The sequence below is a fragment of the Drosophila erecta genome, unplaced genomic scaffold (assembly GCF_003286155.1).
Source record: "Drosophila erecta strain 14021-0224.00,06,07 unplaced genomic scaffold, DereRS2 tig00000000-arrow-pilon, whole genome shotgun sequence".
NCBI classification, from domain to species: domain Eukaryota; kingdom Metazoa; phylum Arthropoda; class Insecta; order Diptera; family Drosophilidae; genus Drosophila; species Drosophila erecta.
In genome coordinates this window covers 17,035,071-17,050,735 of record NW_020825194.1, presented here as the reverse complement: position 1 = coordinate 17,050,735, position 15,665 = coordinate 17,035,071, and the positions used below count along the sequence as shown (strand labels likewise).

The 15,665-nt window shown below is 46.0% G+C and overlaps 2 protein-coding genes across 8 annotated transcripts in view; one reads left to right on the top strand and one right to left on the bottom strand.

Moving 5' to 3' along the window:
• LOC6553221 (serine proteinase stubble) overlaps positions 1-14,032 on the top strand; it is a 29,570-nt gene extending 15,538 nt beyond the window's left edge. For 4 of the 7 annotated variants that reach the window (XM_026976775.1, XM_026976770.1, XM_026976768.1 and 1 more), the window contains exons 2-11: positions 750-1,453; positions 8,457-8,519; positions 9,197-9,802; positions 10,069-10,262; positions 10,355-10,671; positions 11,378-11,795; positions 12,284-12,473; positions 12,555-12,852; positions 13,108-13,257; positions 13,313-14,032. In XM_026976775.1, coding sequence (XP_026832576.1) covers positions 8,479-8,519; positions 9,197-9,802; positions 10,069-10,262; positions 10,355-10,671; positions 11,378-11,795; positions 12,284-12,473; positions 12,555-12,852; positions 13,108-13,257; positions 13,313-13,447 — 2,349 coding nt within the window. In that variant the 5' untranslated portion in view covers positions 750-1,453; positions 8,457-8,478 and the 3' untranslated portion in view covers positions 13,448-14,032. The remainder of the gene's footprint in view (positions 1-749; positions 1,454-8,456; positions 8,520-9,196; positions 9,803-10,068; positions 10,263-10,354; positions 10,672-11,377; positions 11,796-12,283; positions 12,474-12,554; positions 12,853-13,107; positions 13,258-13,312) is intronic. The other 3 variants (XM_001980110.3, XM_026976788.1, XM_026976790.1) reach the window with 2 other exon arrangements.
• A 357-nt stretch (positions 14,033-14,389) lies between these two features.
• On the bottom strand, positions 14,390-15,556 carry LOC6553222 (MICOS complex subunit MIC27). The gene is made up of 2 exons (XM_001980111.2): positions 15,164-15,556; positions 14,390-15,100 (listed from the first exon to the last, which is right to left on the bottom strand). Exons 1-2 carry the CDS (start codon positions 15,313-15,315, stop codon positions 14,563-14,565), a joined length of 690 nt encoding a protein of 229 aa, XP_001980147.1. The 5' UTR covers positions 15,316-15,556; the 3' UTR covers positions 14,390-14,562.
• Between the last annotated feature and the right edge of the window lie 109 nt (positions 15,557-15,665).

Sequence of the window (15,665 nt, the reverse complement as noted above, 5' to 3'; positions counted from 1 at the left end):
GTTTACTACATATACTCGTACTAAAGCCGGCTAAGATGTGCATTCTATTGCTCTTTGTATATTTCTGACATTTTAACCAAATCACTCGAGTTTGCATTTTATGTGGCTGTTATATCGACTGTTATCCTCGCCTCAGGGAAATCCCAATTCGTTAGCCCAATTACAGGTGTGATAATGTTCCTCTCACCCAGTTAGGCATCTTTGCATATAAAGACCGTCAATGGGGAGGGAACCCCTTGGTTGTCGCTTTCGAATCAGAGATCTGAAATTATAAACACGAAACATTAATTCGTTAAATCGTCGTCGACGCTTTCAACTGTCACTTTTGAGTGGTCCGCGAATGTAAAATGCAATTTCCATTTCCATAACGCCTCATAACTCAAGATAGCCGTCAATTTTGGGTCTTTGGCTAACTGGCTACTTGGCTACTTGGCTAACTGGCCGACTGGCAGCCTGGGCAGCTCCAACCTGTTCGATGGAGCGGACTCCCCACGATCCGATCGGTCAGCTGATATGCATCAATTTTTGGCAATTCCGATCGGCTACCAGCGAATCGAATGCAAATAGGGTCCGTCGAGCTGAGCGGAGCGTGTTTGGCCTAATCACATGGCTGTAGAGGGCTTTTTGCATAAATTTGGGCTGGCCAAGAGTGAAGCCGAAAATCGATGCTAGGCTGGGCTGGGTGATTTCTAATTCGATGATCGTTGGCCCATTTTCATTAACAGCTCCACTTCTGTTTTGTTTTGCAGCCCACAATACATACGCCCACGACTGAAGAAAGGCAGTGAAATAAAAAGAAATCAACCGAAACAAAAGTTAAAAACAATAAAGGCCAAGGAAAATCACGGTGCAATAAAAGCTTAACTCAATAGCAAGGGAAATAATATTTTCAATTCGAGACGCCGCCATAAAGAAAACAAATAAAGCCCCAGAGAAAAAAAAAATAAAGGCTTCAGCAACAATTAATTAAGATTGTGGTGCAGTTAAACAAAAAAAAAAAAAACAGAGCTATCTCCAATGTATTTACAAAAGACTTTTACGACTTTGCAGTGAAATGCATATCAATTAAACACCATATGCATTGTTGAAGAAAGGAAGCTAAAAACGAAAAGAAATTTTAGTTAAAATTTGATTTGCCATTACCCGATGATTCGATGTGTTTTATTGACCATGAAAACGATGAAAAGTCCGCGACTCTAAAAAATACTTACTTAAAAATAATTAACCAGAATTCCCCAACTTGTGCGTGCAAATATTTCGAATAAAAGTCAGAAGAGTTCAATCGTAACTGCCAAGTGAAAAAAATGGCAAGGAGTGAAAATCAAATTTAAAATTCATCACAAAGTTTGCCGTTCTACAAAGATAATTAAACATTTAACCGACTCTTTAAGAAAGGCGTACATTTTACAATCGCAGCCAAATAGCAAATAGCCGTAACTGAACTGAAAGACTAGTGAGTTAAAGTCTTTATTATCTTTATTGTCCAAGCTTTCACCTATGTAGCACCAACAAAATTAACGATGCTTTTCGCAGATAAGAGCATAAACCTGAATTTTAGCCTGAAAACATCTCAAATAACACCTGAATTTATATTTTCAAAGCCCCTCTAACAAAATCTCTTTTCACGGTTCTCATCACAGACTAATATTTTTAATGACCCCATCCATTCTACTAAGTCTCTTAATTAGGGAATCGCCCGTTAGGTCGGCTGCCTAATTTACGAAATATTCTTGGCGCTTGAGTACTCCCCAAATATTATGTGTTTACCGCGAAATGAACATCAAAATTTGTTTTATAATTCCCCAATAGTTGGCGCCTTTGGCAGGTGCAATATACCCAACAAATTAAATTGTGCTCAATTCGCCCAGCCATTCTAATTTCGCAATAGTTACCCCATCAAAAGACTTGTCTGTAAATCAGAGTCTGCCAGATTGCATGCGGTTATCCGGCGGAGTGGAGTGTTATAAAATCAGCAATCCTCATTCGATGTCGTCTTCCAGCCCGACCAGATTGTGTCAACCTCAGTCTGGCTTTTGCCACAGCGTGTGTCGTTTTATTAGCGAAAGTCATCGAGCAGAATAATTGTTGCATTGTGGACGTCTTCCCTCCGTTTCCATGTGCCATATGCCATAAGCCATATACCAATACCACTTCCATCCTATAAGATACCATACCTTACAGTCCCATCACCATCGTGCGGCAATCAAAGCGAGCGCTCATAAAGCGCAATTCACTTGCGCGTAAAACCAAATTTGTCCTCCTGCTCTTAACCAATTTTGGTGTCTCTGGGCCTTTTGGCCCACCAATTGCAGTGTTGGCAAGCGGCAAGCGGCAATCAGCAAACTGTGACCATCTTTCGGATGCCTCCGGCGGTTATATAATTTTCCGAACCCATTATTCCATTTGTACAACTTCAGGCGCAAAATTATTTAAATGCGTTAAAAATTTCTGTCGCTTTGGGAAATGGTGAAATAATATCAGTGCGATAGTATAATTTTTGACTATTACGGTGATTGGGAAAGACCTTGGTCCCTGGAGGCAGTTATACAACGAAAGTGCAGTACCCTTGGGCATCACTCAGTTAAATTGATTGTTTGCTTTTCACATTTTCTATTTTTGGGAATTTGATTATTAAACAATCCACAAGTCTCTGAGATATCAATAAATCAGTATCTATCGCAAGTAGATTTAATTCTTTAAATTAAATTTAAATTTGTATTCCCATTAAGTTCACATTCTACTTACTTTTACGAGTCATGCTTAAGTAGTGCTTTAACGTAATAGAAGGCAATTGTAACTCTCTGAATTCAAGCTACAAAAGAAAAGTATGATATAAGCCAAGAAATTCCCACCAAAAACAATGACAATAAAGAATGACTTCGAGTACGATCAGGGTCAAGAGGAAGGTTCACTTTAAAAGAATTATATAAGTGGCTTCATTGTTACTCTATAAATGTCGTTTGCAATAAATGAGAACAATATAATCTATACTAGGTTTGGGTCACATAAAAACCCATCAGAGTCAATCCAAATCGAGCATTACTCTAGCCCCGATCATTATCCATTAATATGATTTTATGACATCAACACAGATTCAATTTACAGCTATAAGCTGCAATCAAAGTCTAGACGACGAATGCAATCGCTGAATTAATCATTGGCCAACAGAGAGCCTCCGAATGAATGGCCAAAGTGGCGAGTGAATGAATGAATGAGCTAGCGGCCTGTGATTATGAATGGCCAGCACAGATGTATAATTATTTCTGCATTAATTGCGAACACAGCAATTAACACTCTTGACACTCATTTTCCCCAGCCGAGGACCGACCCAGTTGAAATGAGTCTGGAGGTGTGAATGGCTATGGATCCATCTGTTCAATTGATGTGGCGATGTGGCACTCCTTCTCGAACACGGGCCATTCTATATTCCCCACTTTTCTTTTCTAACTTTCTGCAGCTCATCTGCCCGGAGGCCCTCTTGGCAGCCACTCGAGTTGTCCGCGAATGGGACAAGTGAATGCTGATTGACCCACTGGATGGGTCCGATCCATGGCCATGGGATCTGTCCGCTGCGGGCATGCTGAAAAGTGATGGCAACGTGCACTTCATGCAAATTAACGATAAGGCAGGCGGCGTCTATCCCTTGCAGTACCAGCACTTAGGGACATTTACTTTGAGGTCTTTTCACTTTCAATCTGTCAAATTGTCACACACCAAACTAAAAGTGGTAAAAAGTGATTGGCCCTGCACGATTTTGGCTCAAACATTTTTGCCTGGCGTTTTTACAGGCCGAAAGTGTTACGCTTGCCATGCAGAGACTGTTACTTTTCGAAACTTTGTTTTTTGCCTTCATTGAAGCCCTCACTTACGGTCAATTCGGAGCGTTACGGTTACGCACGTGTTGCCGTAACTTCCTCAAGGGACTGCGACTGGAACTGGGCCCGATCATGATCGTGAACGAAATGAGGTCTTTCAATTTACCAATCCATTCATCTGGCGGGCCCTCAGCGACCGTTATGAAATCGAAAATGAAGCCATTTAGAATAGGTGCTGGGAGAAAAGCCAACTGGAAAGGAAAACCGAATTAATTATGCCGCAGAATGGAAAATAAATTACGAGAAGTCACTTTAGAACCCGACCTCAAAAGCTGCCCCGTCATGCGGCTTGAGCCTGGCCAAGACAAAGTAAATGTTTGGACAATGCCCAGCCAGCTCACCCCTTTTATGTGATTCTTTGGCAGCGGGAAAGCCCATGCCCACGAAGTGAAGAAAAGGAGGTAAAACAAACAAACAAACCGACAACAATAACAGCTGGGGGCCCTCGGGGCAGCTAAACTCTGCGGTCAGTCAGAGGTGCAAGTGCAACCGCGAGTGGAGTTGCATAGCACTTGACCATGCCCGCTGGCCATTGGTGGCCACTAACCGCTGGCTGGCTGGCTGACTGGCTGACTGGCTCACTGGCTGACCATTGGCCATTAGCCGCGTGAGGTTAATAAACCAGGGGAAACCAACCAAGCCCACTCTCGAGGTGATTTATGTTTGTGGCCCAGTCTCGGAAACTTAACAGGTTGGAAACGCTTTGCTTTAGTTTCAAACCTACATACAGATCGGCATTCAGACAGGCAAGAGCCGAAACTGATGCCCCCGGCCAATGACTCTCCGGAGGATGCGTTACCCATTGCGTATGCGTAATGTGCCGACAGGTTGCAACGCAATTAATTAGCGCTCGCACTCGATTTCAATCAGCCAACAGGCGCCAGGCTGTAACAGTCGCTCCATAAAGTTTACTGACGAGCTCAAAAAAGGAAAGTCGGGGAATAAAAAGCATCCTCTGGTATTTATTACTTGCAAACGAAATAATTTAGTGCAAAAATGCAACAAAAAATAATGGGAAATGTCATAAGATTTAACAACTTTATGAAAAAGTTTCAGTGACTGGATTTATGCTTTATAATAAGACTTGTTTCAGATGTGCAGGACTCGTAAAATTTACCATTGTTACTATCTAAAGTTCATGACCTAGGTGAATAATTGATATTATTTAGGGTAAAAGTGAAGTCATGCAACACGGAATCACTGTTAAATCATAACTGCATTTATGAGTCATACATTATTCATCAAGAACCTGCCTTAGCTCGTAAAACGGTTTCTGGCCATTAATCCCTATATCAAATGGCTGTCATTTATCATGCTCGACTATAGAGCTCCATATTTCCAACAGCTATTCTCAGTTATAACGAGATTTTAAACACTTCTTTCAATTTACTGCAGCGCTTCCGCTGCTCGAGACTCGTTTCGCTTAGCTTTTTTGATTTTCACATTGATAAGCGGTCGACTCAGGTGCAACGACTTTTCCCCCTCACTGTTCTTAGTACTCATATCGTTCCCTTACTCGGATTCCCCATCCTAAGTGCTAGTCGCCGTAGCATCGAGCTACTGCCTCCAGGTATGGATGGCATGGATTTCACATGGCCGGCCACTCAAAAATTGTGTTTGCGTTACGCGCAGTGATTATAACAAGCTTCGAGCCCCTTCTCCAATTTTTCTCGCTCACTATCCCTCTTTCACTATCTCAAAAGATGCCGCCAGCCCAGCTTCATCTGGGCGGTTTGGCCCCCAAAGAAACCCCCCAACATACACCACAAAAAAATGAGTCTTAAGTAGTGTTTGTTAGTTTCTCGTAACCTTTTTGATCATAAAACAAATCAATATGTGTGAATGCAAAGTAACTATTTTCCAGTGTACCATTTATGTACCTGCGTATCAAGCCGTTTAAGTCGCTTGTGGCCTGTGCAATCCAGTTGTTTATCTTTTTCATTAGGCTGGGCGGCCTGTCATCTGTGCCGTCGCCTGTCGATTGACAAAACGCCTACCGGTTAAGAGTCTTCCTCATCCTCCGAAGCTGATAGCTGATACCACTTGCTGAGGCTGGAGATGAAGATGGGAGTTGGGAGCTGGGGCTGGGGGCTGGGGGCTGTACAGATGCCGATGCCCCCGGACGGGAGTGCTCTTAACTAAACGAACTGAGACTTTTCCTCACTTTACCACACGCCAATAGAGTTGGAAAAGGGCAGGGGGGAAGGGGCGAAACTTAAGTGACTGACGCAAATTGCGCAATTGTTATTACAATTACTCTTTTCCACTAAGTCGGCTGCTGCAAGCCCAGCTTTGAGTTCAAGTCATCTACTCAGCACGTACTTGCACTCAGCGAAAAAGGTTTGAGATTCTTAGAAGACAATACTTGATACATTGTGTGTAAGTAGGGTTAAAACTTCAACAACCTGAAACACAATATTTCTTAAATGAAAATTCTTGGAAAGAGTCAAAGTATCAAGAAAACGGATTAAATGAAAGTGAAAACCAGAGCAGAACCATTAATAAGCCACTTTCGATTAAAGTGCATTTTAAGCCAACTTCTGTCTGCGCTTCAATGCCGATTTAAACCAAAGAAATCTAGCGAATGCGGTGTTAGCTTAAACAAAATATTCTAAGTACTTACCTCTAATTAATATACGTTTCGATTATTTTTAGCAGTGCTACTCCAGACTTTCCAAAGCGCAGCCTAACTGCAGTAGGTCATGTTGAAACTTAGCCAAGTTGGGCTAACATTTTTCTAATAGCTCTAGCATTTTGCTGGAAAATCATTTGGACCCTGGGCTGGATTTGAGTCTTCGTCTGTCTGGGCTTGAGTCGATGTCTGCCCATTTGACTGTTTGTCAGACCACTGGTGCTACCCGTCTTTGGCTCGTTTTGGGCTCCTAAAGATAGTCATTAGCACGAGAGATTGCTGTTGCTACATCGAATAGCTGCTACTACTGCTACCATTTTTTTCCTGCTTCTGTTTTGGGGCGTTTAAACGGGGTAATTACGTTTCGGGTATTTTTCGACCAGTTCTCTGCGAAAAATAAGCCCAAAATTAAAGAAGACAACGAAGTTGAAGAGAGGTAAAAACTAAACGCTGCTTCGGCTGCTGCGGCTGCTGCTGCTGCTGCTACTTTCGTTGAGGAAATGAAAACGTAACGAAATCGATTTCCAACGGTTCATGAGCTATATAGACACCGGCGTGTGGCAGGGGCAAGCACATCTTTACCCCCCACTCCCAATTTGGAATAGAGTTATTAGAAGTGAGCAGCGCTAGCGTTAACGTTTCGTTTGCGTTTCTGGCTCAAAGGAGTCTGCAGACCCGGCCAATTGATGAATCGATTCGAGCGACCCATGAAGAACTCGGCTCCAAGTCGGACACGATGTGGGGAAAAATGTTCGGGCCAAAGCTGAAATTAATCTCGAGGCACATGTTCATCCGTCGCTTCCACATCCACATCAACTCAAACTCCAGCTCTAACATCAGTATCAATTTCGGTTTCAATCAACATGGACATGGAGCGTCCAAGCCAATGATGTGCACAAAGTATTTGGTATCAAATTGCATTCAAACGATTTGTAATTATAATCAACATTAAGATGATTAGGCGATAAACGGGATTCGGTTGGGGCCGCGCTTGAGTATCTCTTGTATGAGTGTGTTGAATAAATGATGTTTGGGTATCTACAATTTTCAGTGCGTGTTGGATGTGAATAAATCCACGAGAGAGCGGCGCTTCATACAAATGCGAAGGAATATATAAATTAATTTAGGTATGTTAAGTCAAGGCCAGTATATTTTTTTAATGATTTTTCTTAACCTGTAACTTTCTTTTGTCGAGCGGGGTTTGCATATTTTCGTTACTCGTAGAGTAAAAGGGTATACTAGATTCGTTGAAAAGTATGTAACAGGTAGGACGAAGCATTACCGACTATATAAAGTATATACATTTGTGATCAGGATCAATCAACGAGTCGATCTCGCACTCCCACTGAGTAACAAGTATCTGATAGTCCAGAAACTCTTTTGTTTATTTTTGTTGGTTAATCATATTTAATTGATATGTCTATATCCCATTTAAATTAGGTTCCACCATTTACTGACCATATACTCTCCCCAACCTTCTCTCTGAAGATCATTCACCTCAGCCCCCATGAGTTGCATAATATGTCCAAGTGTCACATAATTGCCACGCTCCCGCCCCCAAAGTGTTGTCAGCACATCCATTCACATGGCTCCTTGCCGCACTCCCCCAGTTATCATCATTGCATATGGCCATCATCATGATGGCTATCTTGTGATTACGATCTGTGGCCGGCTAATGCCGCAATCTCGTGTATGTGGGTTGTCTGGTGGGTGGGCCGTTCGAAGCACCACCAACTCCATTGGCACCACCACATGCATTCCTAACTAAAGTTAGGCATCCCGCAGTTAGCCTACTAATTACAGACGGAGCACATTGAGCCCGGCATTCTAGCTGGCAGTACAAACATAAACCGTAGATTGGCACAATATAAAAAGAGCATACGATTTCCTAACAACAAACTTTGGCTAACCATACTGATTATTACTATTCTCCGTGCAATCCATTGCAGACATGCGCCCGGCACGTTACCGATGAGGCAAGCTACTTTAATCAGACCCAGACTCAGACACAGGTGAGTTGACAACCCGAGGGGGTAGTGGGGGGATGGGGGATGGGGTTTGGGGTACATAAGGGGCACGTTCAACTGCGGAGGCAGCGATGTGTGCAACCAGTTTAGGCTACAAACCATAAAGGCAAACATCTAATTTGGCCAGCAATGGATTGGCTAAACTTTAATTAAATTTGTTGAAAAGAAAAAAGCCATTCCGCTTTGATGAGCTGCAGCGAAGAGGAGTACGAAAGGGGCGGGGCAGCAGTGCACTTGCTTTTGGGACAAGAAATTATTAATTGTAGCATGTGTCGTTTGACGTCGTCGTCGTGCGATCGCAATAAATTTTTTCCAGTCTTGTTCAACAATAAAACAAGACATGAGCCACGAAAAAAGCTGATTATGAAGCAAAAGTGAAAAGTTGTAATTAAACCAGTCACTGACTGCACGGCGAGCAGCACAAAAACAAACTGCAGCAGCATATGCAGCAGCAACTGCTGCAGCAACAATCATAAAGAGTAGAAATCGTTGCTTGACTTTGGTTTTTTTCCTGCCACTTTTTGTGGCGACAAGTGCGCTTAATTAGTGGGGGACCTAACGGCGGGGGGAGGCTCCAAACCCAAAAACAGGGTTCTGGTGGATGGGTTCCGGCAGGCGAAACAAGACTAATGTCCGAAAACTGTCATGCCCGTTCCTTGCAGAAGAAGCACACCAACGGCAGCCACCAAGATGTGTCCCAAAAGGCATTGGCTAGTCAACAACAGAGCAGCGGGCTCGCGAGGATCAGGAGGAGCTGCGGCGCGGAGCAGGCGCAGTCTAGACCAAATAGTAGAAGTATTAGTAGCCTTAATCGTAGTCAATTGCCTGGCCACAGCAGCAGCGGCGCTGATCACACCGCCCGACAGCCTCGAGTCACTGGGCTCCCTGGTCTCCCTGGGCATCCCGTCATCCTCCTCCTCCTCCGAGGACGACGATGACATGACTAGCGGCTTCTACCGCAGCCCGCACCGCCTGGAGGGCTATCCGCAGTTGCAGCAGCTGCAGCGCGGCCAGAACTTCAAGATCAGCCCCAAGCCGTGCTCCTTTGGCCGCGTCGAGGGCACCTGCATGTTCGTGTGGGAGTGCATCAAGTCCGAGGGCAAGCACGTGGGCATGTGCGTCGACTCCTTCATGTTCGGCTCCTGCTGCACGCACAACTACACCGACAACATCGTCCTGCCCCACACGGCCTTCTCCTACACGAGGCCCACTAAGCCACTCACGCTCCGCCCGCGACCTCCGGCTGCGCCCTACAAACCGATGATCAGGTAAGAGATTAGCAATTTATGGGTACTTGTGTTTCCTTTCCACTGTCAATAAACATTTAAGATCACTGTGTCAGTACCACTTCATCAGCTTAATAAATACACCGCATACTCGGATAATAGCGGCTTGAAAGATAGCATAACTTATGTAAAATATTATAATTTTATAAGTATACGTGTGTGCTAACATATTAAGTATAATAATACCCAATGTATTCTCAAATCGATTTATTTGCCATACTTATTTCCCGCTGGATTACCGTCCACAGCGGTATGACCACCATCGAGCGGCCTCATGGTGCTGGCACCCTTGTGATTCGTCCTTCGGGTCCGCACCACCAGGGCACACTGGCGCGCCCGCATCCGCCGCCCTACCAGAACAAGCCCACCACGGCCTCGGATCTGCAGGGCTCAGCCTCGCATCCGAGCTCCAGTTCCAGCTCCAGCTCTAGTTTGAATCCCAGTAAGTGGAGCTCAAGGAGGCTGGGCTTGGCGCCCCCGCCCAGCGGTGATGCATTGTTAGCATGAATTGTAACAAACAAATACTATCCGCAGATAGCATTTGGCATACATCGACCCAGCAGCAGCAGCAGCAGCACAATCAGCAGAACCACTGGCAGATGACCACCGAGCCGAGCTTTATTACCAAGCCGCGACCCACCGGCTGGACCAAGCCCGGCATCGTCAATTTGCCAATGCCCGCGCGACCCTCCAAGCCGTCGAAGCCCACAAAGAAACCGATTGTCTACGACCGGACACCGCCGCCGCCTCCGTCCGCCCCACCGTCCACATCCACCTCGACGACATCAACGTCGCTGATTTGGCCGGGCCAGACGCATCCCCCCCAGCCGCATCGCCCCACCAGGCCGCAGGTATGTAAATACGAGTCTGGTTCGACTTTTGGGTCCAGGTCCAGGTCCAGGTTCATGTTCTGGGTCCTGGGTTCTGGGTGATGCATTGATGTCGAAAGCGAAACAAACGAGCCACGAGGTCATTTACTCCTCGACTGGGACTGGGACTGGGCCTCCAACCTCAACTGCATAATGGCAGGCCACAGCCTTGGGGGACATTTTATTGTTTGCACAATGCGGTGCCGAAGCCAAAAGTTGATGTAAGATTCGCCTGCCGCACTCTGGGGTGTGTGTGGAATTTAGGACTCTTCCAGGAAAGGGTACCTTAAGCAGAGCATGCCACTTGCTAGCTTGAAGTTCAGTAATGGGAATTAACATATGGGTATATGGGGATTCGAAGAAAACTGAAAAGAGCCGGGTAAACTTGTATGCAGCACAGTTCATTTGAAAGTTGTATTTAAAAGTGTATAAACTTATTTATCGAACTTCATTTAAGTTGAATCTTATCGCACATAACTTTATTAGAGCATCCAAACTTTCATTTAGAAACTCTAGAAAGTTTCTTAGTTAATGCAGATTTGGCGGCGAAATGAAAAATTGATTCTTTGCGTGGAATGGGAATGGAAATGGAATGGGAATGAGAACCAGGAATGGAGAATGATTTGGCTCCGGACGACCGTGGTCGAGTATTTTAGCATTATGTTTACCACTTTGGCCTGCCTTGCAGCTGTCGCCGGGCGCATCATTAGCCGCATCCTCGTCCTCACATTGGCCATCGTCAACCACCTCAACAACATCCACAACCACGACAACGACCACACGACGGACAACCACACCGGCGACCACAACGAGGAGGACCACGACAAACAAGCCCACAAGGCCCTACCAGCGGCCCACCTCGGCGATCTCCAGCTCGAGCACCTCCACCACTTCGAGCAAGACTCCCACCACGACCAGGCCGATTAGCTCCAGCAGTTCCAGCAGCACCAGCGCAATCGTCACCAGCAAACAACGGCCAACGCAGCCTACGCACCGTCCGCCGGTCCTGGCCACCTCCGGCATCGAGACCAACGAGATATCAGACTCCTCCATTCCCGACGCCGGAGCTCTGGGCCATGTGAAGACCATTTCGGCGGCTCGCAGCGGTGAGTGACAAAGCCCTTGCACTTGGGGAAGCCATTTGGAGTACCCTTCAATCTCTGCTTCAATATATGCGTGATCATTGTAGAAAGCTTATCAGGCATAATTAATATGTTTTCAAAAATATGAAATAATTGGGAATATTTTAAAGCTACGGTTTGACCACAAATTCTGGTAATAATTGTTCAAGGAGAGGGTATTTCTTCAATCTGAATTTTAAGTGCCAATATATTGTCCTATGGTTGGTGTAACACAAATTTATTTTATTGAAATATTTGACTCAAATATCACTATTTTTCGTGAGTTATTAAATGACAGAAGAGGAGCCAAGTTCCAATAAGTTTTATTTTTTAATGAAGTAGCTCTGTAGACCGTTGAAAATCAATTTGTGAGGCTGCGAGATACAGTTCCCCAAATAAGATACATTGATATGTATCCCTGAGTTCGCAAGCACCCATCGTGACAATGCAATTTGTTATTGCTGCAATTGCAGAGTGCGGAGTACCGACTTTGGCGCGGCCCGAGACGCGGATCGTGGGCGGTAAGAGCGCGGCCTTCGGTCGTTGGCCCTGGCAGGTGTCGGTGCGGCGCACCTCCTTCTTTGGATTCTCCAGCACCCACCGCTGCGGTGGCGCTTTGATCAACGAGAACTGGATAGCCACCGCCGGACATTGCGTGGACGAGTGAGTGGATCAGCCCAAAACCGGACTAGATCCAGATCCAGGTCCAGATCGAGCTAATCCCTGCCCCTCTTCCTTTTGCAGCCTGCTCATCTCGCAGATACGCATCCGCGTGGGCGAATACGACTTCTCGCATGTGCAGGAACAGCTGCCCTACATAGAGCGCGGCGTGGCCAAGAAGGTGGTGCATCCCAAGTATAGCTTCCTCACGTACGAGTACGACCTGGCGCTGGTCAAGCTGGAGCAGCCGCTTGAATTCGCGCCGCATGTCAGTCCCATTTGCCTGCCCGAGACGGAGAGCCTTCTAATTGGCATGAACGCCACGGTCACCGGCTGGGGTCGTCTCAGCGAGGGCGGCACCCTGCCCTCCGTCCTCCAAGAGGTGAGTGTTAACACAGCTTTAGGCTCCATTTTTAGAATCCAGCGACAATGATAACCGCTGCGAATCGAACGCAACAGATTGTCGGTGTGGGTCTTAATGGGGAGCTAGCAATTAGGAATAGTCAGAGAGATCATAAAAAGGGATTTCCATCGTGGATATAAAGATCTGTAGCGTTATTCTAAAAATAAAATTAAATGACAGAAAATTATGTATATGCTTATAGACCGCTCTATCTAATGTATTACTACATAATAGGTCTCCGTGCCGATTGTAAGTAACGACAATTGCAAATCGATGTTCATGAGGGCCGGTCGCCAGGAGTTCATTCCGGATATATTCCTATGTGCCGGCTATGAAACGGGAGGGCAGGACTCCTGCCAGGGCGATTCAGGAGGTCCACTGCAGGTAAGATGACATCTGAAGTAGGTGTATGAGATATTTTCTAATATGCATTTTGCAGGCCAAGTCGCAGGATGGGCGCTTCTTTCTGGCCGGGATCATCTCCTGGGGCATTGGCTGTGCCGAGGCCAATTTGCCCGGAGTCTGTACGAGAATCTCCAAGTTTACGCCGTGGATACTGGAGCATGTCAGATGATGATCAGGAGATGCTGACGATGGCAGATCGACTTTTGTTATTTGTTTTAATTTATCAGTTGTATCTTTAAGTCTTGTGTGATTTATCTTAAAGGAATGTTAAGCGTAGTTAGCTTCAATTTAACAATTTTAACAGCATAGACCTTGACTTGGCCTTGTGGGCCACTGCCACGCCCCTATCCGCACTCACACACTCATCCACTTACATACACATACACACACACACACACACAGAGTCAACGCCCACTAAGTTAGTCTAGCGAAATGTTAGCACCGTAAGTTGTCTAACATGGAAATCGGTCGGATTTCGAATATGATTATCTATTTGTACATAGCCGAAGGGGTCGGGGGTTGGGGAGGGGGAATTGGGAGTCATTTGCATGTCCACAAGTTGTTGGTATTTTAGTGTAGTAATATTTAACAATTAACTAAATCTATATTTATTGTAAAGAAATGCATGCAGACATCCGAACGTTGTTTGTATCTTGCCCAAAGAACAAGTCTATCTATAGCGATGCGAAAGCTCGAGAGCAATAAAAGATTACTGAAAATACTGTCTAATAAATAATGCTGCAATCGGGGAATTGGTCCGCTCGAGATACCCATCGCTATAAGCGCCGATTTCCTCCTCAGCAATAACAGCCCCCTAGGGCACCGCGAATGGAACGCCAAGACCATTCACACAATTTGTAGTCATCGCCATGTTGGGCTGCGGGCCATGGTCATTGACGATGATGATTGGCACAATCGGTTTTGCACGTGGGGAGATGGAGATGGAGGATGGGAGACATCCGCAGCCGACACTTTCCTCCGGATTTCACTTTTCAACAGCTCACTGGCGTGACATTTGACTTGACACCAACACCTCAATTAATCACTCGAAGATTCATGTGAGAGCGGGTTCTGGGCACGGCCCACACACATTTGCCAAGATAAACCCGGGTTTCACTTTTGGGACTCGAGGCCAATTTATTTCTGGCAACAAGAAAAGAGATAACTACTTTCAGCTTGATCACATAATCGGAAAGAATTCAAGCTCCATACAACTTAAATTGATGCACACTTCACGGCCGGATGGGATGGACTAGAAGTTTCCCTTTAGGGGTAGGGCACTTCCTACTTCTTCTTGGGGAAGATTAGCTCCTTTGCCTCATCGTACAGGTCGCTGGCCATGTACTTAAGGTCCTCCAGCGAGGTTGGGAACTTCTGAATAGGCTCTAAGGGCACTTCCTCTCCTGGCTTCACGCCCTTAATGAAGTTGTAGGCCACGGCGAAGATCTTACGGCCCTCGTAGAGGACCACGCGGCAGTTCTCTTCCGCCTGGCGGGGGTAGCACAAGGAGGCCACTGCTCCTGCTCCAATGCCCGAATACACCACCTTCTTGATGAAGCCTCCACGGGCGGCGAAGATGAAACCAGCCAGACCGCCCACCACAATGGCTCCGCTGCGGTGCAGCGAGTTCTGCGGCTCGTTCAGCATGTCGATGGTGGACTGGGTGTGTGCTTTGGCGGTCTCCACATAATGGCCGACAATGCCGGCCTGATCGGCTACTGCCTTATAACCAGACTGGACCTCCTCGCGCACATAGCGGACTCCGGCCTCCAGGTTCTTGTGCAGCACAGAGTCCTGTGGTGGATGCCGCTCTGGCTTGGGTCTGCGGAAGCATCAAAGGAGTATCGTTTAGGCTGGGATCCTATTTCTGCATTGGGGCACTCACTCTGTCTTGCGCAGGCTGCCGTAGATGGGCAGTTCGCTGGGCCGGCACACCAGGCTGCAGTCCGACGCACTGGGGGCTGGTTTCTGGGGCTCAGGAGCCGCTTTAACGGCAACCGCCGCCATAAATCCCATTGTTGCCGTCCTGCGCAGCATCTCGAAGTGGTCAGGAGCTGGATAAGTGCCTCGCTGGGTCGATCGGAGTGTGTGTACACACGGAATTTGGCCAACTGTTGGGTAAATTGCTTGTTTCACATCAGTTGTTAGACATTGCGTAATTTGTCACAGCACGGTGAGACTGTATGACGCATGACGATGAATGAAGGCAGTGGGTGCTTCGTGCAACAGATGCTAACAGCTGTCACGTGTGGGTGAACACTATCCGATATATCGGCATACACCGTTATAAACATTATGTGATACCATTCAATCGTAGAAATTAATCAAATAATTACAAATTATTTTTTGAACTATTAATATGAAGGTTTATTATTATTTTGTATATA

What these genes read in the sequence shown, in the direction of transcription:
- LOC6553222 (XM_001980111.2), bottom strand. Translation starts at nt 15,315, where the DNA reads ATGCTGCGCAGGACGGCAACAATGGGATTTATGGCGGCGGTTGCCGTT. An exon ending in GGCAGCCTGCGCAAGACAGA is followed by an intron (nt 15,101 to 15,163) that starts GTGAGTGCCCCA and finishes ATGCTTCCGCAG; the next exon opens with ACCCAAGCCAGAGCGGCATC.